Source organism: Macaca mulatta, chromosome 13 (assembly GCF_049350105.2).
Source record: "Macaca mulatta isolate MMU2019108-1 chromosome 13, T2T-MMU8v2.0, whole genome shotgun sequence".
In the NCBI taxonomy this organism is placed as follows: domain Eukaryota; kingdom Metazoa; phylum Chordata; class Mammalia; order Primates; family Cercopithecidae; genus Macaca; species Macaca mulatta.
In genome coordinates, this window is record NC_133418.1 from 122,950,656 (window position 1) to 122,973,786 (window position 23,131).

General features: G+C 45.1%; 1 protein-coding gene across 8 annotated transcripts in view; it reads left to right on the plus strand.

Moving 5' to 3' along the window:
- MYT1L (myelin transcription factor 1 like) overlaps positions 1 to 23,131 on the plus strand; it is a 533,658-nt gene that overhangs the window by 414,684 nt on the left and 95,843 nt on the right. For all 8 annotated transcript variants that reach the window (XM_028831516.2, XM_077958484.1, NM_001265731.1 and 5 more), the window contains 5 exon segments: positions 5,213 to 5,427; positions 16,007 to 16,257; positions 18,854 to 19,090; positions 20,751 to 20,872; positions 21,752 to 21,820. In XM_028831516.2, coding sequence (XP_028687349.1) covers positions 5,213 to 5,427; positions 16,007 to 16,257; positions 18,854 to 19,090; positions 20,751 to 20,872; positions 21,752 to 21,820 — 894 coding nt within the window.

Here is a 23,131-nt window from a genome sequence, read left to right on the forward strand (position 1 = left end):
AACATCACTGCAGAAACACGCGTCCTTGTCTCCATGTAATCATCCTAATTATCGTCTTCACAGGTACGTATATTCTACTGTTCAGACGTACCCCCCAGTGCCAAAACTAGGTTCTAACTTTGAGGCATTCAGGCTGTTTCCCGCTTTTACTATTAAAGAGAGGGCAATAATAAAAATTTCTTTCATATATACAGCACTTTGCCTCCGTTACTCCTTTGGCTACTCAGAAGGCTGAGAGGTGGGAGGATTGCTTTGAGCCCAGGAGGTTAAGGCTGCAGTGAGCTGTGATTTCACCACTGTACTGTAGCCTAGATGACAGAGCAAGACCCTGTCTCAAAAAAATAAAAAAGTAAATTATTTCTTTAGGATAAATATCTTGGAACAAATCACTGAGCAAACAATATGAATATACTTTTTGTTCTTGAGTATTATTTCATAACATCCCAAGAAGCTTCTAACATAGTCATTAAACTCCCTTCCTCCTTAAATAGAAAAGTTAAAATCTTTATAGAAAATTATAAATATTTAAGCAAAAATAAGAAAACAAAACCATCTACGACCATCAAGAGTTAACACCCCAATAAATTGTGGTGCAGAGTTTTCTGCGTTTGGGGGTCCCGGCCCGAAGTGCCCCCAGAGCACCCATCTCAGGGAACCGCCCCTTCAGGGAAATGCACCCATCTTCCCTATGGCAAGACCAAACGCTGAACAAGCCATAGGCCACCCTCCGTCTCCCCACCAGCCCACAGCTAATCATTGGCAGCGTGAAAACCGCCCCCACCCACCCAATAAAACAGACCAACCCGCGGGGCTGTGTAATCGAAGAAGGGATCGTTATTAGTCAAAGGAGAATTTGAAAGTTGGTAGGGAGACATTTCTTGCTGAGGGCTTTCAATAATTTTCTTCAGCCTACTTTGGCCAGACCTCCAAGAATCTGGAAGAACTCTAGTACCTGGCCGTTCTTGAGTCACCAGGTGACTGCACTGCCCACCTACGGGCTGCTCTGCTCCCGGGGGCCAGCACGGAGTGAGGATTTCAGGGAGAAGCTCACAGCAGCTGGAGACCAACGAGGCGTGCATGTAATTGTGAATACCACCTTGTCCAAACAGCCTCCACTCTGATGTTTTGCCTCCTCACCTTTGGACGCTGAGTTTCTTTTCCTGAAATGCTTTCTTACCACCCCCCAAGCCCCGCCCCGCGGATCTTAACCTTAAAAATCAACCCATTCTGTAAAACTGACTTCAAACATCCCTTTCTCCATTCAAACGTAACTGAATTCCATAGCCTGGAGTGTTCTCTCTTCTCCAGAATTCTCATAGCATTTGAACCCTTGAAATATGATCACATCACCCATGGTCTTTTGTGTTTTTTTAATTAAAAAAAAAATTTTAGAGATAGGGTCTCACTCTGTTGCCCAGGCAAGAATACAGTGGCACAATTATGACTCACTGCAGCCTTGATGTCCTGGGCTCTAGTGATCCTCCCCATTCAACCTCCTGAGTAGCTGGGATAATAGGCACACACCACCATGCCTGGCTAATTTTTTTTTAATTTTATTTTTACTTTTTTGTTTTTTGGAGAGATAGGGTCTCCCTATATTGCTCTGGTGAGTCTCAAACCCCTGGGCTTAAGTGATCCTCCTGGCTCCGCCTCTCAAAGTGTTGGGATTACAGGCATAAGCCACCATGCCCGGCCTGCCCCAGCATCTTTTAAAGCAAGGCCTAAAGATTTATTCATTTATGCACCGTCATATTATCTGGGAAAATGTCTCAAGAACAATAGACAATCAATTATTACATGATTTTATTGATTTGACAAGAAGTAAATCGGCTAAATTAATGAAATCACAATAAATGTATTGGTGATTTGGTAAATAAATTGGATTTTTAACCAATATCCAATTTATATATATATATAATTGGATATATATCCAATACTGTTATAAAAGTATAGATATGGCTATCAAACAGTCTAAATTCTGACTTTCTTTTCTTAAAAAATCCAGTAATCAAAACTTTGTAACTGCACCAAAACCAATATAAATTTATGAAATAATGAGTAAAGAGAGATTATCTACATGGATGCCTATTAAGTCAGAATTTATAACAGCAACAAAATCAAAAAGTTGGAAAATAGTTAAATAGTACAATATTCATTGATTTCAATATCACTCTGCTATTAAGAACTGTTTTAAAGCCTGAGAAACAAAAAGGAAAATTAAATATCATGTAAAATGGAAACATAAAATATGTAAAAGCGTAAGATTCTAACGATTTAAGTAAATATAAAATGCATGAAGTCAATCATAAAAAATACACGAAAACCTTAAAAGTTTTTGTCTCTTGAAGATCTACAGGCAATTTTTTAAAAAATAGCCTTTGTGTCTTCTAAATATTTTTTTCAGTGAATCATAAAAAACCAAAACATAATCATGAAAATAATCATTAAAAAGCAAGACAATAGTTTTAAACCTGTTATCTGTAAGGCAAGTATAGCTGATCTTGGTGTGCCTGTGTGCGTCACCTTTAGGAAGAGAGTGAGGACTCGAGAGAAAATATATTTATTCAGACACACAAGAATACTTGTGGAAAATGAGTTAGGAAAGGAACAGATCAAAACCCCTCAGGTTTCCATCCCCAGGGAGAACAAGCAGAATATACCGTCTGCACGTCTGTTGCCAAAGAGTTTCCTTCCTAAACAGCACACATTTGTACTTGCTGATATCATGCTTTCATACATCTGCTAAAATTTCACATTCACGCTAGAGGTACAGGCAATGTTTGCAGATCTTACTGATACTAGTAATCAAGAAATAGGATCTTACTCAAACATTACTGTCTTCCTCCAGGCGTGGTGGCTCACGCCTCTAATCCCAGCACTTCAAGAGGCCGAGGCGGGTGGATCACCTGAGGTCAGGAATTGGAGACCAGCCTGGCCAACATGGTGAAACCCTGTCTCTACTAAAAATAGAAAAATTAGCTAGGCATGGTGGCAGGAGCCTGTAATCCCAACTACTTGGGAGTCTGAGGCAGGAGAATCACTTGAACCCGGGAGGTGGAGGTTGCATTGAACCGAGACCGTGCCATTGCACTCCAACCTGGCAACAGAGTGAAACTACATCTAAAAAAAATGACTGTCCTTCCTAAGCTGACTGTGAACCTCACACTAATACATGAATTCACCACCTTTTGTTTCTTCCTGCTTGGTTGGGTCTTTAGTTGGAATACATTTTACATAGTTTAGAATGCCAAAAATTCAACAGGAAACTCTCTGCCTTTAAAATTCACTGTTTTGTTAGCTTTATAGTGTGTAAAATGATGCTGATGTGAAAAGGTCTCTATTTTTTTGAAAATGGATCACTTGATGCCAAGGGTTCAAGACCAGCCTGACCAACTTGGCAAAACCCTGTGTCTACTGAAAATACAAAAATTAGCCAGGCGTGGTGGCTCATGATATAATCCCAGCTGCCTGGGAGGCTGAGGCAGGATAATCACTTGAGAAAAACACAAAGATGGCCGATGAGACTGTAGGATGTTATGATTAAGAATGCATCTATGGCCGGGCGCAGTGGCTCATGCCTATAATCCCAGGACTTTGGGAGGCCTATGAGGGTGAGTAACTTGAGGTCAGGAGTTTGAGACCAGCCTGGTCAACACGGTGAAACCCCATCTCCACTGAAAATACAAAAATATTAGCTGGGCGTGGTGGTGGTGCACGCATGTAGTCCCAGCTACTCGGGAGGCTGAGGCAGGAGAATCGCTTGAACCCAGGAGGCGGAGGTTGCAGTGAGCTGAGATCACGCCACTGCATTCCAGCCCAGGCCACAAGACCGAGACTATCTGAATAAAAAAAAAGGACATGTCTATATCTGAGCAGTTCTTCAGTGTCCATACCATGAAGCCTTGAGCCCAGTGAGACTGAGGAGCTGTCAGTATGGAGGACAGAACGCAGGACCCTTAGTGCACTGTGGGACCCTGCATGGTTGTGTCAGAAAAAGGACATTAGTGGAAAAACTGGTCAGATCCAAATACAGCCTCTAGTTTAGGAAAGAACTCCATGCTAATGTTAATCGCCGGGTTTTGCTCTTGTCTTATGGTTATGAAGATGGTCACGTTGGCGGAAGTTGGTGGCAGAGTGTAAAGAAAACCTCTGTACAACTTTTCTGCAAGTCTAAAATTGTTTTAAGTATAAAGTCTAAAAACTTCACTTATGAGCTAGACAGATGAAGAGGTGGACCTACACACATACACACACACACACACACATGCGACACAATGTCTATGAGTGAGCAATGCCCTGGTGTCCTTCCTTTTTTATTTATTCATTTATTTATTTATTTATTTTGAGACGGAGTCTCGCTCTGTCATCCAGGCTGGAGGGCAGTGACTCGATCTTGGCTCACTGCAAGCTCCGCCTCCTGGGTTCCTGCCATTCTCCTGCCTCAGCCTCCCCAGTAGCTGGGTCTACAGGCACCTGCCACCATGCCTGGCTAATTTTTTGTAGTTTTAGTAGAGACGGGGTTTCACTGTGTTAGCCAGGATGGTCTTGATCTCTTGACCTCGTGATCCGTGCACCTCATCCTCCCAAAGTGCTGGGATTACAAGCGTGAGCCACTGCACCCAGCCTGTCCTTCCTTTTAAACATTTTATTCCAAAGACAATAAGAAATGACTACTAGGTAAAAATACTGAATGCATAGTCTAGTACTTGACAAGGTGCATTACCACCTAGCCTACCTCATTGTCCAGTTAGGTACACTTTGATCTGATTCTGTCTCAGTCTGTCCCTAAGAGTATTTCTTTACTTCCTCTTACTTTTTAAGCGGAATTTCCTATTGACGCAACGTCTTTGTGTATAATTCAGCAACTCTTTGTAACCACTGCAAAGAAAATTCAGGACTGAGATTGTCCCCATCCTCATATTTCATGTCATCACCATGCCACCAGAGCTCTTACAGGAAAGAAGGAAAAGGGAACATATTTAAAGATTTTATTTCTTGTCCTTTTTTATTGCCAAAGTTGACTTTTAGGCACTTTATCTGGTGCTATGTAATTAAAACACACTTTGTCTTTTCTTCAGAAAATAAAAAAGTTGTAGTTTTAGTGAAAGGTAATCCATCTTAAAAAGTAGGATATTCTAGTTTTACTGTGAAGCTTGTCGTGTGCAAAGCCACAGGAAAGCAAGCTGTTGTTTGTTGTCTTGTTCACTTCCAGGCCAATGTGCTTTGTGAAGCAGCTGGAGATTCCTCAGTATGGCTACAGAAACAATGTCCCCACAACAACGCCGCGTTCCAACCTGGCCAAGGAGCTCGAGAAATATTCCAAGACCTCGTTTGAATACAACAGTTACGACAGCCATACTTATGGCAAGCGAGCCATAGCTCCCAAGGTGCAAACCAGGGATATATCCCCCAAAGGATATGATGATGGTAGGAGGTGCACACTCTTCTACATGAGAGACACGTTGCCATTGATGATGATGTTGTTGTGTATATCAATGTCCTACAAGTTAGTTGAGCGGTGGTGGTCACTCGATGGGTACCAAAAGAACAGGATGTTCGTAGCACAGCCCAGGAGCTGAAAGCCCCCCAGGTCCACACAGCTGTAGGAGAGCAAACCTTCAGGGGAAGGAAGGTGATGGTTTCCCCGCAGTCATTCTGAGGCAGCGCACTCGGCTGCTTGTGGAATGTGGAGAGGGAGAAGCGATGGACTGGCTCGTTGTCTTTTGTGGTACTGGGAAGACAGTACCCTTATCTTAATACGCTTCCTTTAAATAAATGCCTGAGGCAGACAGTGCAGGGGGAGCCAGCAGGCAGCCCTCGGCTCCCGGGAGCTTTGAGGAGCTCTGCACCCATCTCCTTGGTGTTCTCAGCCTCGCATGCACATGAGAACCATCCGGGGAGATTTTTTTTTTTTAATTCTTATGCCCAACCTGCCCTCATGACCAGTGAAATCAGAATCTCTGGAGGGCTCCCTGCACGACACGATGACATTTTTGAGAAGCTCACCAGTGATTCCCGTGCAGCCAGAGCTAGTGGCCTCCTTGTCACCCAGCCTCTTCGCAGCAAGACCAGGACCTGGGTCCCCCTGTAACTGGGGACGATGGAGCAAAACAAGGCCCAGCCTGGGGTGCTGCCGGCGGAGCCAGAGCTTTGTTCCTTGCTGGCTTGTGGCTGCCGTGGCACCAACAAAATAGAGCTCATGCAGCAAACGCAGGGCCACGGGCTTCACGGGAAAAGGGTGGTTTATTTTGACTAATGCTTATTTGAACCACTACCAAGAGTGTGAACTAGTTACCATTTCACTACAAAGCTAGTTGGTAAGTAGTTTTTCATTAGAGGGGAAGACTGTATTTATTTAATTTTTTTTATTTATCTAACTGTGTGTCTGCTTTAAATTCTAGGCTGTATAGACGTAATTGCCAAGTTTTACCAATTGGGACTTGGGGTGTAAATGTTCTGATGATTTAGAAATCTTGTCATGATATTCTCTAGCACAGGGGAAGGAAATAGTTTTTTTAAAAAGGTCATCAAGCTTTTCTTTGAAAAAGATATTTAGGGCAGGGTGCAGTGTTTCACGCCTGTAATCCCAGCACTTTGGGAGGCTGAGCCAGGTGGATCACTTGGTGTCAAGAGTTCAAGACCAGCCTGGCCAACATGGCAAAACCTCGTTTCTACTAAAAATACAAAAATTAGCCGGGCATGGTGGCTCATGCCTGTAACCCCAGCTGCTCAGTAGGTTGAGGCACAAGAATCGCTTCAACCTGGGAAGCAGAGGTTGAAGTGAGCTGAGCTAGTGTGCTGCTGCTCTCCAGCCTGGGGGACAGAGCAAGACACTGGATCAAAAACAAAGAAAAAGATACTTAGTTAAAATCACAGTACGCACACACAGTATTTAAACTGAATGCTTGGGGAGTTCAGAAACCATTTTTATCATTCTACAGGAATGACCGCACATCTTTCTAAGCTATGGTATTTCTTGCCTTAATAACAATTTATTTGTATAATGAATGAAATGTAGTATTTCTTGGAGCTATCATATATTGGTCAGAAACACGGACATAAATGGATAGAAGGAGTGACTGTAGGGTATAACAGAAATAGTTCTGTTGGTTTGTTGTTGGGTTTGTGATAATTTCAGGTTTCTTATCATCTCATTTGTTCATCTACAAGTGAAGAATCAAAAGAAATTAAGTTCTCATAATTGAAGGCTGTTTATATGATTTCCAATTCATTGACATTTTGCCGGGATTTGATCCATTCTTTCATTAGAGGTTCATTTTTACGCACCTGTTTTTTGCTGTTGTTGTTCCGTGTGGGCTGATTTCTTTCTTGAGCTTCATTGTTAAGGTTAGACTCCAGCCTGAGAAGGAAAGGGGGCTTCTGGGTGAAGCTGTGAGCAGCAGAGCAGTCTCAGGGTCACGGTGCCTTGAGGGGACCCGAAGTCAAATCCACTGAGCATATTCTCGGTGCTGTTCTTGGGAGCCGGATGCTACTGGACAAATTAGCCCAGCACGGCATGGGTTTCCTCGGGAGCAGAGAGGAAGCAGGAGTGTCCTCTGCTGACCTCGCCAGGCTGCAGTGAAGATCAGCCGAGATGGGACGGGTGCGAGGATGCGCTCGGTGGCACCGTCACATGTTAGTTACTGGCATTGACCATCACATGCCCGGCAGAGGCCCTGCTGTGGACACTAAGGCTGAGCCATGCTTTGCAGCCGACCCCCTGGAAACAAGCTGTCTATTGAGCAGACAGGCTGAAAGCTCAGTGTTAGGGCTTCGGGAAAACAGAGCAGAGGAAATGCAGCCTCTTACCACAATGTAGTGAGAAAATGAGCCGACCCTCCGCTTATTTGTATAGATTTTAGAGGCACAAGTGTTACGCAGATGTATCGTGTGGATGTGAAGTCTGGGCTTTTAGTGACACTCTGTTTCCATTTCACTAGACTCATCTGACAGATTTTAAAAGCATCCTGGAAAGTGCCCACTAGGACAAGACTGGCTGGTAGGGTTGTTGTTGGGGTGTGATCCGAGGGGGTCCAGCCCCACTCCTGGGCACCGGGTGGCAGATTCTGACCGCAGAGTGACTGCTGCCTGCAGGTGCCCTCCAGTGAATCTTGGCCAATACTTGCTTCAGGTGCACAAAGAATTGACTTGTTGCTTCTAAAAAGAGACAAAGAAATGGTTCTGTTGTAAGGGAGAAAAGTACAGCTCTTAGCAACCAAAGGTCAAGGCCATGCAGATACAGAATGAAATAGAGCATAGGACCTTCTCTGCAGCCTTGGAGAATCATCCCTTAAATCATACCAGCTGTGATCAGACCACTCACAAAATCTTCACTTCACCAGCTGCATCCTTCCAGACATAGCACACCAGTGCTTGCTGTCCACCTGACCATCTGTGTTTATGTGTCTGTCTGTGTGTCCGTGTGTCTGCCTACCCATCTGTCAGTCCATCATTCCTTCCCTCAGGATACACAAGACAGTGAAACACACACTGGTGCCCAGTGAAGTGAGGAGTCCCTCTGCCTGCAGGATTAGCATGTGCTTTACCAAAGTGGCAAACTTTAGATGAGATCATAGAGTTTGAGCAGAAATCATACAAAGGTAGAGAAACACACAGGATGGTGAGCACAGCCAGTGGTCTGGAGGCCAGGACGGAGACCCATGAGAAGGAAGAACAGGGAAAGCCGCAGGGGCTTCTGAGGAAGGGGCTTCACGTTGTCTGTAGGAAATAGAAATCCATGCAGGGTGACGGAGGGGCTGCGGGGAGGAGGACGGAGCATCCACTGGGGCATCTGGGCCCTGCCCTCTCCCAGGAGCTCCAAGCCACAGCCCCACCCCCCCGTTTTGTATGGTGAGCTAAGAATGGCTTTGACGTTTTTAAAGAATTGGAGAAAAACACAAATGACAAATAATATTTTCTGATATATAAAAGCTATGTGAAATTCCGTTGCCATGCCATGGATAGAGTGTCATTGGCACCTGGCTGCCCTCAGGGCTTGGTGGGCAGGCTGCGGTTGCTCCTATAGTACAGGGCAGAGCCAAGTGGCCACAAAAACGATCGCAGAGTTCCCAAAGCCTAAACATTTGCCACGAAATCCTCTCCAGAATAAATTGACACCCCCTGGCCTCATATGTCTCCACTTTGCTCTGTCTCCAGGCAACACACCCCACCCTTGGGGGCCTAGTCCTGTCAGGCTCCCAGCCCCCGAGTGGGCTCTGCCCGTGTTCTCCTTTTGATTATTCCCAGCTTCCAAATTCGCCAGCACTCAGACCTTCCCATCATCTTGGCACTTCCTCTTGTTTGCCCCCTGCCCTCCTGGCTGCACGGACGACTCTCCTGACTACCTGGGCACCTGTAGGCTCCTCTCGTCTCTCCTGCACGACCCCTCTGGAGTGCACCTCCCTGGCCCTCGGTCTCCAGTCCCAGCACGCCCACCTGCAGGGCTCCCTTCTTCCCTCCACCTGGCTGACTTCCCCACGGCCTCTCGACCTGAGCAGAGGCCACTCCCTGGTGAAGTTCTCTCCTCCTGTGGGCAGTGCGAGGCCCTTCCTACCACTCTCCGTCTGCCTGCGTCCATGGAGCTCGATGCCACACTCTGCCCCGCATGGCTGCGTCTCACCTCTCGGGCACTGCCTGCCGGGACGGCCTGTCTTCCCATGGGCCCCAAGCTCCTGCTGGGCCACAGCTGGGTCTGCAGATTCGCTCCACCCTCTAGGGCCTGGGCAGGCCAGGCAGGCAGTAGCTGTGCCAAGGACACTGAGGAAAAGAAAGCCTGACACCGAGACCCCGACGCCCCTTGGACATCAGCTCAACTCCAGCAAGTAGATCGTGTGCCTTTGAGATGTCATCCCACAGGCTGGAAAGCTCTGTTCTTTCCCATGTAAGATTAGATGTCTGTATTTCAACTTACTTGAAACTCTAGGTGGAAGTGTGTAAAGACCATGAGACTCAGTGCCACAGACGAGGGCCTGAATCAAGTTAGGTCTAAAGATTACTGGGTCCCAGCTAGTGGAGACATCTTCATGATGGACATCTTGTGATTGCATTTGTCTAGGTTTTCATGGAAATTCATACTGTGGATACATGTTTATCTGTTCTCTGCAAGAAAAGGTGAATCCATAAGGCAATAGAAATTCCTAGGAGAATGAGGCATGTACATTTAGTAAGAATTTCATGAGCAGAGTAGGCAAATGAAAAGGTCCTACCTGGAAGGTTTTATATTTTGTTGTTTTGGTTTATTATTATTATTATGTCAACAGCTGTATTTAATCACACAAATCCTGTGTGCTTTACCTTTTTTCCTGCAGTAGAGGAGACGGAATATTGAAGAGGTGTTTTTAGGATGGTTTAAGATCCAGCGGCTGCTCCTGTTTCAAGGCAGCTCTGGCATCTAGAGTTAAAGCTACTGCATTGCTCATAACATACAGTGATGTTCTTGGCGCCTGGAAGAACATTAACACATTCTTGTCTGCTGATGAATTGAAAAGCAATTTGATCAAAAATAGCCTTGGGCCAGGCGTGGTGGCTCATGCCTGTAATCCCAGCACTTTGGGAGTCTAAGGCGGGTGGATCACAAGGTCCGGAGTTCAAGATCAGCCTAGCTAACATTGTGAAACCCTGTCTCTACTAAAAATACAAAAATTAGCCAGGCGTGGTGGTGGGCACCTGCAATCCCAGCTACTTGGGAGGCTGAGGCAAGAGAATCACTTGAGCCCAAGTGGCGGAGATTGCAATGAGTCGAGATCACGCCACTGTACTCCAGCCTAGGTGACAGAGTGAGACTCTGTCTCAAAAAAAAAAAAAAAAAAGCTTTGTTTGCTGAAAGAAAGTGTATTCTGTCGTTGTGAAACTGCTCTCATCAGACCAAGCATCCTCCGTGCTGGAAGAGGGGGAACAGAGCACCCCCAATCTGAAGCCCCTGCTCTGCAGCGCCCCCTGCTGTCAGGGCACTGAGCAGAGCAATGCTGATTGTGGTCCAAAAGATACTGGCATGAAGGGCTATGCTGACATTTTACAAATAGGGATAATTATTAGGACCAAAGACCTTCCTTTCCTGAGCAATTTCAACTGTAGGCACTCATTTTTATTTTTGTTTCAATTAAAACTTTCAAATGATTTTTTAATATTCAATAAAGGATGCATGTGAAAGTAGATGCTGTCTTCGCTGCCCATTTGAGTGTAGTGAGTCGACAGGCACATCAAAAGAATAAATCAGTCACCGACTAAAATTTGGTACTGTCCACTTGGCATCATCTAGCTGTAGCATCTTATGAAATAAATATCTGGAAAAGTCAACGCATCGTCACATCTACATTTTATAACTTCAGGATAATTTAAGGTGACTCAAGTAAGATGAGAGGAAGAAATGCAGAGAGTCGTTTTAGTTAAAAATTCTTTGAAGTAAAATGTTGTCACATAGAGGTAGCATCTTTCTTTCTTGTTTCAACTTTTATTTTAGACACAGCGGGTACCTGTGCATGTTTGTTACACGGCATACTGCACCCAGGTGGTGAACACAGTACCCAAGAGGTAGTTCTCCAACCCACGTCCCTCTCTAGTGTCCACAGTGTCAATTGTTCCCATGTTTATGTCCCTGTGTGCTCAATGTTTAGCTCCCACTCACAAGTGAGAACATGTGGTACAAAGTTTTCTGTCCCTGCATTAATTCATTCAGGTTTGTGGCCTCCAGCACCATCCATGTTACTGCAAATGACATGATTTTATTCTTTTTATGGCTGCATAGTATTACACAGTGTCTGTGTACCACATTTTCTTTATCTAATCCACCACTGATGGGCGCCTAGTTGATTCTATGTCTCTGCTACTGTGAAGAGCATGGTGATGAGCATACGAGTGCATGTGTCTTTCTGGTACAACGATCTATTTTCATTTGGGTAAATACTCAGTAACGGGACTGTTGGGTCTAATGGTAGCTCTATTTAATGTGCCTTGAGAAACTTTCAAGCTACTATCCAGTGGCTGAACTAATTTGCGTTTCCACCAAGAATATATAAGTGTTCCCTTTTCTCCACAGCCTCTCCAGCATCTGCTGTTTTTGGCTTTTTAATAGTAGCCATTCAGACGGGTGTGAGAAACTGTCTCACTGTGGTTTTGATTTGCAGTTCTCTGGTGATTAGTGACGTTGAGCATTTTGTCACATGATTGTTGGCCACTTGTATGTCTTCTTTTGAGAAGTGTCTGTTCATGTTCTTTACCCATTTTTAATGGGGTTTTTATGGTGTGCTTGTGGATGTAGTTGTTCCTTACAGATGTCAGATATTAGGCCTTTGTCATCTGACATAGTTTGTGAATATCTTCTCCTATTCTGTAGGTTGTCTGTCTGCTCCATTGATGGTTTCTTTTGCTGTGCAGAAGCTCTTTACTTTAATTAGGTCCCGCTTGTCTATTTTTGTTTTTGTTGCAATTGCTTTTGGAGACCTAGCCAAAAAAATATTTGCCAAGGTCAGTGTTGAAAAGGGTATTTCCTAGGTTTTCTTCTTAAATTTTTATAGTTTGCCATCTTACATTTACATCTTTAATCCATCTTACATTAATTTTTGTATATGGCAAAAGGTATGGGTCTAGTTTCATTCTTCTGTGAATAGCTCAGCCGTTATCCCAGTACCATTTCCCCATTGCTTGCTCGCATTGGCCTTGTCAAAGATTAGATGGTTGTAGGTGTGTGGCTGTATTTCTGAGTTTTCTATTGTGTTCCACTGGTCTGTGTGTCTGTTTTTACACCAGTACCAAGCTATTTTGGTTACTGTAGCCTTATAGTGTACTTTGAAGTCAGGTAGAGTGTAACCTCTGGCTTTGTTCATTTTGCTTAGGATTGCTTTGGCTATTTGGACTCCTTTTTGATTCCATAGAAATTTTAGAGTCATTTTTTTTCTAACTCTGTAAAGAATTACATTGGTAGTTTGATAGGAATAGAATTGAATCTGTAGATTGCTTTGGGCAGTATGGCCATTTTAACAATATTGATTCTTCCAATCCATGAACATGGGACATTTCTCCGTTTATTTGTGTCATCTCTGATTCCTTTCAGTAGTGTTTTATCGTTCTCCTTGTGGAGATCGTTCATCTCCTTGGTGAGCTGTGTTCCTAGGTATTTCCTTTTGTTTGTGGCTCCTGTGAATGGGATTATCTGCTTGATTGACGATCAGCCTGGATGTTAGTGGTATATAGAGATGCTGGGGTAGCATTTTCTAATTGATAAGATGCTGAGCTCTCCCAGACAAACACATCGTTGATGGCAGTCGAGGCTCTTTGTGGACATTGGGCAGCCTCAGTCTCCACATCTGTGAGGTGGGTATGTGGTAGCATCTTACAGGGTGGCGGAAGTCTAGATGCAATTCTGTTGGAGGTTGCTGTGAACACAGTGTAGCGAGAGTCATGGTGAGAGGAGCTTGTGACGAGAAGTCTCTGGGCGTGAACGGAAGCTCCTGCCTCACCTCTGCGCCCACACTCCTGAGCATCGCCCTCACCAAAGCTGAGGGCAAGGTTGCCAGCCAGCCTAGGCCAGCTGCAGTTGTTTGTTGCATTGACTTGTGTTATTCCTTTAATTTTTTTTAGGAATTGAAATTCCCTCATTTCAAAACAAAAGTATTATTATTATTTTTTTAATTTATGTGGGCAATGATTTTTTTTCCCTAAACCAGTGGCTAGCCCTCACCAGTAAAAACGAAACCCCATATTATTATTTCATTTCTCCTACAATTGTTCTACTATTTCTTAACAAAATTGTAAATGATGTAAAATCACAACCTTTAGTTCATATCCAGAGTATCACAAACTGCAAACTGATGGTTGCTCAGGGTGGCTCAGGGTGCTCACTGCACAGGGCCAGTGGGGGTGTCCTCACAACCTCTGCTGTCTGCCTCTGGTTGACTCCCTTGCAGCCCCATGGTGGTCTCTCTCAAAAGCCCTGGCGTGGGCCTTGCTCAGACCAGCAGCCACTACCCACCCCGCCCTGTGCTGCTGGGCTCCTTAGAGGAGGGGCGTTCCCAAAGGAGAGAGAAGGGAGGGGCACACTGATGGACACTCAGACGTGCTTCTCAGGGGCAGCTGTGCCCCACCAGCCGTGGGACCACTCTGGGTGGCTTTGCTCATTCAGATTAGCAAAACACAGTCATAATATCAACAGATGACTGTTGTATTTCATGGGTTTTGTGGGTGTGGATTTGAGCCTCTGGTTCATGTACGGGAATCTGGGTGTAAAGCGGTCACTTGCTTGGGGAATTCTCTGTAGCTTTTGGCAGAGGCTGAGACGAAGACAGTGTGGCCAACTCCCGCCCTGGGTACTGTCCTCAGTGCTTCCTCTGCAGGGGCCTGTGCGTTACAGAATCACCAATAACACACCTCTTCCCCATGTCCTGAGAGCTTTCAGTCCCAAACCAAACCTTATCAATGATGACCGCTTCTTTTTTTCCTTTGTATCCGAATCCAGGGCAATTTCTTAGCATTAGTTCATAATGACCGTATCAGCAATGTGAGAAAGCTTTTTGCTTCACTTAGCTTTGTTCTCTTCTTCCTCTGTGGGGAGGAGTCCCTGGGGAAGCCTGGTTCCAGGTTCAGAGCTGCTGCTGATGGCACGGAAGACACCGCGGGAGCCATGACTGCCTGCGAGGTCTCCCTTTCCTTGTAGCAGCAGATAAAACCACAGTTTCCGTTGGAATTAGGCAGCCTGGAGCTTTGCTGATTAGGAGTAGGGCAGCCCTAAGCACCAGGAGAACCCGGGCTGGAATGTCTCTAGCCTATCACCAAGTCCTCCCAGCTGCACTCACGCTGCTCCCAGGGAAGCAGGCAGGAATGTCTTGGGGAAGAAGTTGCCTCCTAAAGGGAGGGACTCACTGACAGAGGGATTTAGGACATGAGAGACACCAGGTCCACCCCTGAGTAACTCTTCACTCTGCTGGATTCCAAGTGAAATGTCTGGCCATGCACAAATGATGTCCTGTGACATTAACTGGCAGGGATAACAATTAATAAAGAAGGACCCATCAGATAAATCCTGGACTGAAACATTTTCATGTACTAAAGGAGATTTTTAACAGCTCTAACAAATAACCCTTGCCCCTCAGTGCCGGTTTGGCCGTTAGTGAGTGTGGTGGCTCAGAAAGGATTACCGGGCAGTGGGAATCGTGTCAGTGAGGGTCAGTGCAGGGAACAGAGAGGCCGTGGCTATGAAAGGGGCAGCTGCACACGTGCCCCACATGTCTGCCCGCCACCGAGTGGCCACTCAGGTGTTCCGACATTTATCCTGAGCGTATTCTCTACGTGCATTTCCCCCTTTCACTCCCATGGCCGGCATCAGCATTCTAGAAAAGAAGGATGTTGGACTCACCCTGTCTGGTCTGCAGGCCCAGCCAGAAATCCACTTCCCAAAGCACGTGGTCCCCACAGGCCCAGCAGGTGGCCCCCAGGTCCCCTTGAATCCTGGTCACCTGCACAGAGGACCCGGGCCCCAGGAGGCTGCCACAGCCCCTCTGGCTCAAAGGAACAGCCTTTGACAGATTCTTGACAGATGAGAGACTGGATCCAGGTCGGGTCACCAAAAGTGCTCGCGAGCCCTCATGTGCGGGGGAGGAGCCCCACCCACTCTTAGGGCCTCCACAGGGGTTTGACTGGGCTGGAATTCCTGGTCACTTGCCTACACCCTGTGGTTCCTGAAAGCTAGCCAGCCCTGTGTCTGTCTTTCCAGGGACCAGGTAACTGTCTGTGCTGGGTGCGAGGTGCAGCCTTTCCAACAGGTGATGAATGCTCCTCCAGGGCAAAAAAAATAAGAAAAAGGGGAAAAAGTAGAAAAAAAGGAAAGGAGCCAGAGGGTTTTGTTTTGTTTTCGTTTGCCTGTTGTTTGTTTTCTTTACACCGAAGCCCCGGCACCCTGAGGGCCGTCCCACGCCGCTGTGTGTGGCTAAGGCCGGGGCGGGCAGGCCCTGCCATGTGCTGTCTGCCGTGTGCCCTGCGGCCGGGGCCTGAGTCATCCCTGTCCCTGTCTCCCCAGCGAAGCGGTACTGCAAGGACCCCAGCCCCAGCAGCAGCAGCACCAGCAGCTACGCGCCCAGCAGCAGCAGCAACCTGAGCTGCGGCGGGGGCAGCAGCGCCAGCAGCACCTGCAGCAAGAGCAGCTTCGACTACACGCACGACATGGAGGCGGCCCACATGGCGGCCACCGCCATCCTCAACCTGTCCACGCGCTGCCGCGAGATGCCGCAGAACCTGAGCACCAAGCCGCAGGACCTGTGCGCCACGCGGGTACACGCGCCTGGGCAGGTGGGGCCCCTGGCGGGTGGGGGAGGCGGGCCGCGGGCCCAGCCGCCGAGACACGCGGCGCTTTCAGGCAACTTACTTTATGGTGCGAACGCCCTCATCTCCTAAACCATTCCTGCCACTGTGAACAATCAGTGCAGCTTCCCTTAAAGCAGCCTGAACAGCACCATTGTCCAAAGCGCATCCATTTTCTCCATCAGAGGCAAGGGTCAGATCTTGTAAATTAATGTGCGTCAATGGATCCTTCTCTCCAGGATCCAGAAGCATTTCTGTAAACAAAGAACGCCACGTGGTCCTCCTGTGGTCTCCAGTGACCACACAGAGGATGCACAACGCAGCGTGGACCTCCCTTGAACTTTGACAGGAAGCTTTGCTAGCACCGTTGCCAAGTGAAATGCAGGCATCTGCCCGTGGATTCCTGGGTAGCAGGGAAACAAAGGAAGTAAAAATCAGGCTTCACACCAAGGGATCAGCCGTTTATTTACAGCCAGCACTCGTTAGTTCCACATTTGCATGGGTGCTGTAGTGCTATGAAAGGCATAGGAAGAGTGTCTATTTTAATTTCTTATCAATTGAACCAATGCTTCTGCTGGGCGGGAGAGAGAGCCTTTAGGATGCAGCACAGACCTGGGAGAGCCGCCCCGCCGAGGCCACTAGGCGGCCGGGGAGAACCGGGCCGGGCGGTGCAGGGAGCGGTCTGTGTTCTCAGAGACGCTGCGCAGCGGACACGTTCACCTCCTCTCCCGATAAACAAAGGGCTCTCCACTGTGTACCGCTGCCTGACCATGCACCTGAGTGCACAGCACTGACAGTGGTTCTTGTAAATACTTGTAGTTGGTATGAATGAAGAAAGGTCAGTAATCTTACGTTCTGCAAAGGTTTTTTCTTCTATCAGTATATTTAGTCCTAGATATTGGAGAAGCGTCAGGGGCCTGCAGTTTTCATGGTGACCAAGGTTGCAAAAATGCAAGGTTAGCATGGAAGAGATTCTGTGGCAACCACAAAAAAAAAAAAAAAAAAAAGCAGAGACCCTTTCCAAATTTGGTTGCACTTTCTTAAAATTAAACTAAGACTGAGAGAATAAATCCAACATTATGAAGCTTAAATTAATATCAGAACTTCAAATCAGAGTGCACTTTGACAAAGAGAGTTCAGGCAGAATGATACTGTATAATTTATCAAGGTAACAGCTCCAGGGATGGTGGTCTCATTCCAAGCATCTTCCTTCTACTGTTGCGTTAAGAGGAGAGAGCTGCTAGACCTTTGAGGAGGCAGCAGCTTTCAGACCAGCTCTGAAATCAAATTTTGCTCAAAAGAGTGTTACTCTTTGGGGAAAAACATGCAGGATTGTTAGGGGTATTTTGATTTTTTTTTTTTAAACTTTCTGTCCATGTGTCCCTTCTTCTCACTTTCTCCCTGAGAGGCAAGTGCTGCAGAATTCTTGATGCATTTCAAAGCATCCTTTAAAAAATCCAAAAAGCCTCACCCTGGACCTCGTTGTTGTTGTTGTTGTTGTTGTTGTTGTTGTTGTTGTTGTTGTTTAAGCCAGTAGACTAAATTGCAGGTTTGCTGAAATTTAGAGGAGATCAGATGGTAATCACTGTAGTAAAGGTATTTTTAGCTGCAACTGCAGATGTCCTTTCTTAAAATGAAAAATTATTTTCATCATAAAAGTTCTTATTACAGCCAGGCCCAGTGGCTCACACCTGTAATCCCAGCACTTTGGTAGGCTGAGGCGGCCGGATCACTTGAGGTCAGGAGTTTGAGACCAGCCTGGCCCACATATAGTGAAACCCCACCTCTACTAAAAAATACAAAAATTAACTGGGCATGGTGGCGCAAACCTGTATTCCCAGCTACTTGGGAAACTGAGACAGGAGAATTGCTTGAACCTGGGAGATGAAGGTTGCAGTGAGCCCAGGCCGTGCCACTGCACTCCAGCCTGGGTAACAGAGCAAGACTCTGTCCCTCAAAAAAAAAAATTATATTACAAGGTAAATTTTAGTTTCTTCTCTTTCTTTCCTTCACCCTTCTAATTCTTTTGTTATCCTACTCCCTAATTCTTGAACTATTAGCATCAATAAAACTAAAAGAGAATTTTTAAGCTGATATATATATGTGTTTATACACACACATACATACATACATGCACATACATGTATATACACACATGCATACACGCAAAATTTTTATCTCTTAGGTATTTGTAACTGTAATAAAATTAAAACTAAACACTTTGTAATTTTATTCTGAACAAACTCTAAATCAGAGATATAATAGGACAACAAGGAAGGAGAGAGAGAGGATAGACAGTAGATAAATAGGGAAATGGAGGGAGGGAGGGAGGGTGGGAGCGATGCCTGGATTCTCCAACCAATTTTGCAGCTAAGCATGGGATAGCAGGAATGTACCAAAAGACCAGGACTGTTCACCTTGGGAGTTCAGGCCAAGGAAACAGCAGTGAGGAATTCCATGTTTGAACGCTCCCCTGGCTGATGGCAAGACTGCAGTCTGGGAGGAAGGACCCGTGGTGTTACAAGGTGCCAGGCCAAGCACAGTCACCATGTCTTTCTACCAACAGAACCCTGACATGGAGGTGGATGAGAACGGGACCCTGGACCTCAGCATGAACAAGCAGAGGCCGCGGGACAGCTGCTGCCCCATCCTGACCCCCCTGGAGCCCATGTCCCCCCAGCAGCAGGCAGTGATGAACAACCGGTGTTTCCAGCTGGGCGAGGGCGACTGCTGGGACTTGCCCGTAGACTACACCAAAATGAAACCCCGGAGGATAGACGAGGACGAGTCCAAAGACATTACTGTATGTCCTTTTCATTGAGCCTGTGTTAACTGCCAGACTTTAAAATTGGGCCCCAGCTGAAAGAAGTGCCATTTGCACATACCTTATGAGAAAATATATTTTCTCTTTAAATATGACCTTTAACTGAGGAGACTTAGAAAACAGTTTTTGTTGACCCAGAAGAGATTTGTGACTAACACTGATTAGAGTGAAACTATTGACTCTTGTAAATGATAAAGTTTATTTTCTAACAAATATGTTTTGTTACAAATGATTACTTTAAGAAAACATATAAATAGCATGTGATTTCATTTTTCTGGGTGTCCTGTTGGAACAATACTGGATTTTCCTTGCTGGTAGAGAATTTTAATAGGAGTCTTAGATACTTAAATGGTTAACTGTGTGCTGTTAATTAACTAGCTCTTCAAAACTAAGGACAGTGTCCCTTCTCTAAGAAACCTAAAGTATTCAAAAGAGTTTACTCTAGCCTTGAATTAATTATTCTAGTACCATCACCTAAATCTTTGTTTATGACTGTATTACTTAAACATCTATGTCAAGAACACATTTTTGAAATAGCTACAGTGTTCAAATTCAGGTTATTAAAATAGATATAATGCCCTTTAGGCTTTGAAAAGAAATAAAGAAAAATGTTTTCTTTATGTACTGACTTAAAAGTCTTTGATTCTGAGAACTATGACATCCTCTTTATTCACTGAAAAATGAAATTTATTTTTAGTACAATGGAGAGACCACCATCAAAGCACTAGTGTCTTACAGAAGCAAGGAAATAGGAAAAAAAAAAAAAAAAAAGAAAGAAACATTAGCCCCATGTAGAAATTGGCAGAGAGGGCACCTGCTTATAAGCCTGTTATCTGCATTCTTCAAATTGATTTCAGTATCCAGGCATTGTGAAAAAGAACCAAATCAGAGTGGCAAGCTAAATTTCTAAGTATTTTTTTCTCCTGCAGTGTTGAATCATTACTACCAAATAAGGCATGGTGGTTGAATCTCCAAATTTATTTTAGTTGAAAGTAAAAGCCCTCACAAAATGACAGAAGTGTTTTCATCCTGGATCGTCATGGAAGACAAACCTTCCCATGTAGCTAGACTTAGGAAATGTGTCTGCTGAGCATCGCCACCTGTAGAAACATCCACGTTACTGCAGGTGAACACACAACCAAAAAGGAAATTCACAGTTACTTTCCTCTAAATTGGTCTCCCTTACCCCGAATCTTAAAGCACGTGCTTGCAAAATCCTGACCAATGGTGGGGGAAAGCTTAGCCCTAACACACTGTAGTTCCAGTGTTGAATCTTGCAGGCAAGTGTTGGATAAAGCAGCCCACCCGCAGGTGTGTGCTGAATGCTGAATGAGGAAGACCAAGTTAAGACACACACACGGCTGCCGGACCGTGTGTGTGTCCATGTGGTGAGCACGGCCAGATGAATATTGAATAAGGGCCCTGACCACTGACAGGTGACCATCATTTTAGTTTAGAGCAGTGGAAGAAAAGCTCAATATGCATTTTCAGAAGGGGCATTATCAGGACAAAGAGGATCTTAAAGGTACAGCAGAAAGAGGTGTAAGATCAGAGGCCACCCCAGAGCCACGAACCGCCTCCCTCAGTCTGTGCGCTGTGTGATCATCCGTGTGGCTCTGAAGCTGTGTTTTGCCCACAGCCAGAAGACTTGGACCCATTCCAGGAGGCTCTAGAAGAAAGACGGTATCCCGGGGAGGTGACCATCCCAAGTCCCAAACCCAAGTACCCTCAGTGCAAGGAGAGCAAAAAGGATTTAATAACGTAAGCATGCTGTGAGGTGAAATTATGAATCTTCTTAATCTTCCCATTCTTTGGCTGATTTTTAAAAACCGGATCTGTATATGCCTTGCCGTTTGAGCATGCGACATTCGCAGCATATAAATGTTTCCGATTGCCGGGTCAGTAGAGTGAGCAGCTCACCGTGCACTTGCCTGTTCCCAATGATGCTCTGTTGGACGGGGGCGTCATTTTCATTTAACCCGTGCATTTTGCCGCTTTTCTTCAGGGTGCTTAAATCCCCTTGCAGACATTGCAGCTAAACTGGAAACAATGAAACTTTTTTAAAAGTTTTTTTTTAAAACATACTTACTATTTTGGCTGTTTTTGTTTTTGTTTGGTGGCAGATGTCCAACTCCAGGGTGTGATGGGAGTGGTCATGTGACTGGTAATTACGCCTCACACAGAAGGTGTGACTTCATTTTTCTCATGGTGGATTCTGTCTTTTCAATTTATTGTTTTCAGCTTACCTCAACAATGCTGTCAAAGTAAAAATGTTGAATTCTGTGTCAACCCTTTAAGTGCTATATGTTGACCTTCAAAAGCATGCTAATTTATGTGTTGTATAATGTCTTTTATCTTCAAATAAACAACCTAAATTTGCAAAATTCTTCTTAAGCATTGAAGCCAAAGAGCACAAATGTTTTATCTTATTTTTTAAACAATTTCTTATTAACAGAAACATTTTCTTAAATTTATATTCGAACCAATTCAGAATTAATTATGCAAAAAAAAATTCAATATACAGCACTTGCCCATTGCTTTTCTGCATTAAACTCTTTAATTTTGGTTTTTATGTTGTGTTTGTTCGGGAGTTATGCGCTTCGCGGTTGACTGACCTGCCTGTCCCGGCCTGTCTTACAGTCTATCTGGCTGCCCCCTGGCGGACAAAAGCATTCGAAGTATGCTGGCCACCAGCTCCCAAGAACTCAAGTAAGATTTAATGACAATAATTCTCTTTTAAAAATCCATGCACTCAGTAGTTCACAAAAAAAAATGATGTGTCATTTGCAAAGAAAAATGTCTGTTAAAAAACATGGCCTGTGCACCCCAGTGCCTTGATATAGAAACGTGATTGAGTCCTCGGAATTTCAGCCACTTTTCCACACAACCCATTCTGCCTTTTCCCCTGACATACCTCCAGCTTGTTCATGTCATATCCTTCCTATCTGGAATTTCCTAAAGCATGAGTGTTTTCTCCAGATGTGCATGCATATGGAAGGGAAATTTTACAGTTACTCAAATTTTTAGAAAATGACTAAATAATCAACATTTAATTTTTAAAATAAATTCATAGGAGTATTTACAATATGGATACTTAAGTAGCACTCATGACAAAATCTACCATCATAATAGCTATTTTCTTAAATACACCATGGTCTTAGTCATGAATACTCTTTAGGACAGTGTCGGCTCGCGGTTCAGGGATCCGGAGAGTCGTGGAATTCAACCAGACACACCTCATTCTAGAGTTTTACCTCCCTCTTCTCTATGCCTGTCATTTTTAAGCATAAATCTGGCAAAAGGGTGAAACACCTACATTTATACTGCCACCCTGAGATTTCCCTCCTTCGCCTAGACATCTCTAGATGCAGGGCCAGACAGGTTCGGAAGAAGCGGGTAGAAGTCACGGAGGGAGTCCCAAAGCCTCCGCACTCCAGGGAGAGCATAGGTGCAGGTGCACACAGGGAAAGAGGGCGAGACCTGGGAGATGCTCACAGTGCGATAAGAGCCAAGAGTCCCCAGATAATCCCTTTAAATTATTGGACATGCCATATCATTATGTCAAATTGCTTGGTTTTCCTTTTGTTTGGAAAAAGCATTGTTATCCACGCAAAGAGAATGCTGCTTTTCAACCCACATTTGATCTCTTTCCCAATCATCCCTCCCCACCTCCCAGACCCCTGACGATAGACCAGGACTGGCATCCCAGACCCCTGACGATAGACCAGGACTACTGCAAAGTGTAGGCTTCTGTTTCACACCCATGTCATCTTTTACAGGATCCCTGTCCAAGGCCCTAGGGCCATAGATCACCTGCTTATGTTCAGTGACTTCCTGAACTAGCTCTTTCGCCACAAGACCCTTGGAACTTTCTTCATGGAATGTAAACGCCTGGAGGGCTTCCTCTTACCTAACGGCTGTAAAGTCTGTAGCCTCATCCAAAACAGTTCCTCATGGACAAAGTAGCTTTAGGATCTCAAAACGACAGCATTAGCAAGAGCAATTCAACCCGCTTTGTTC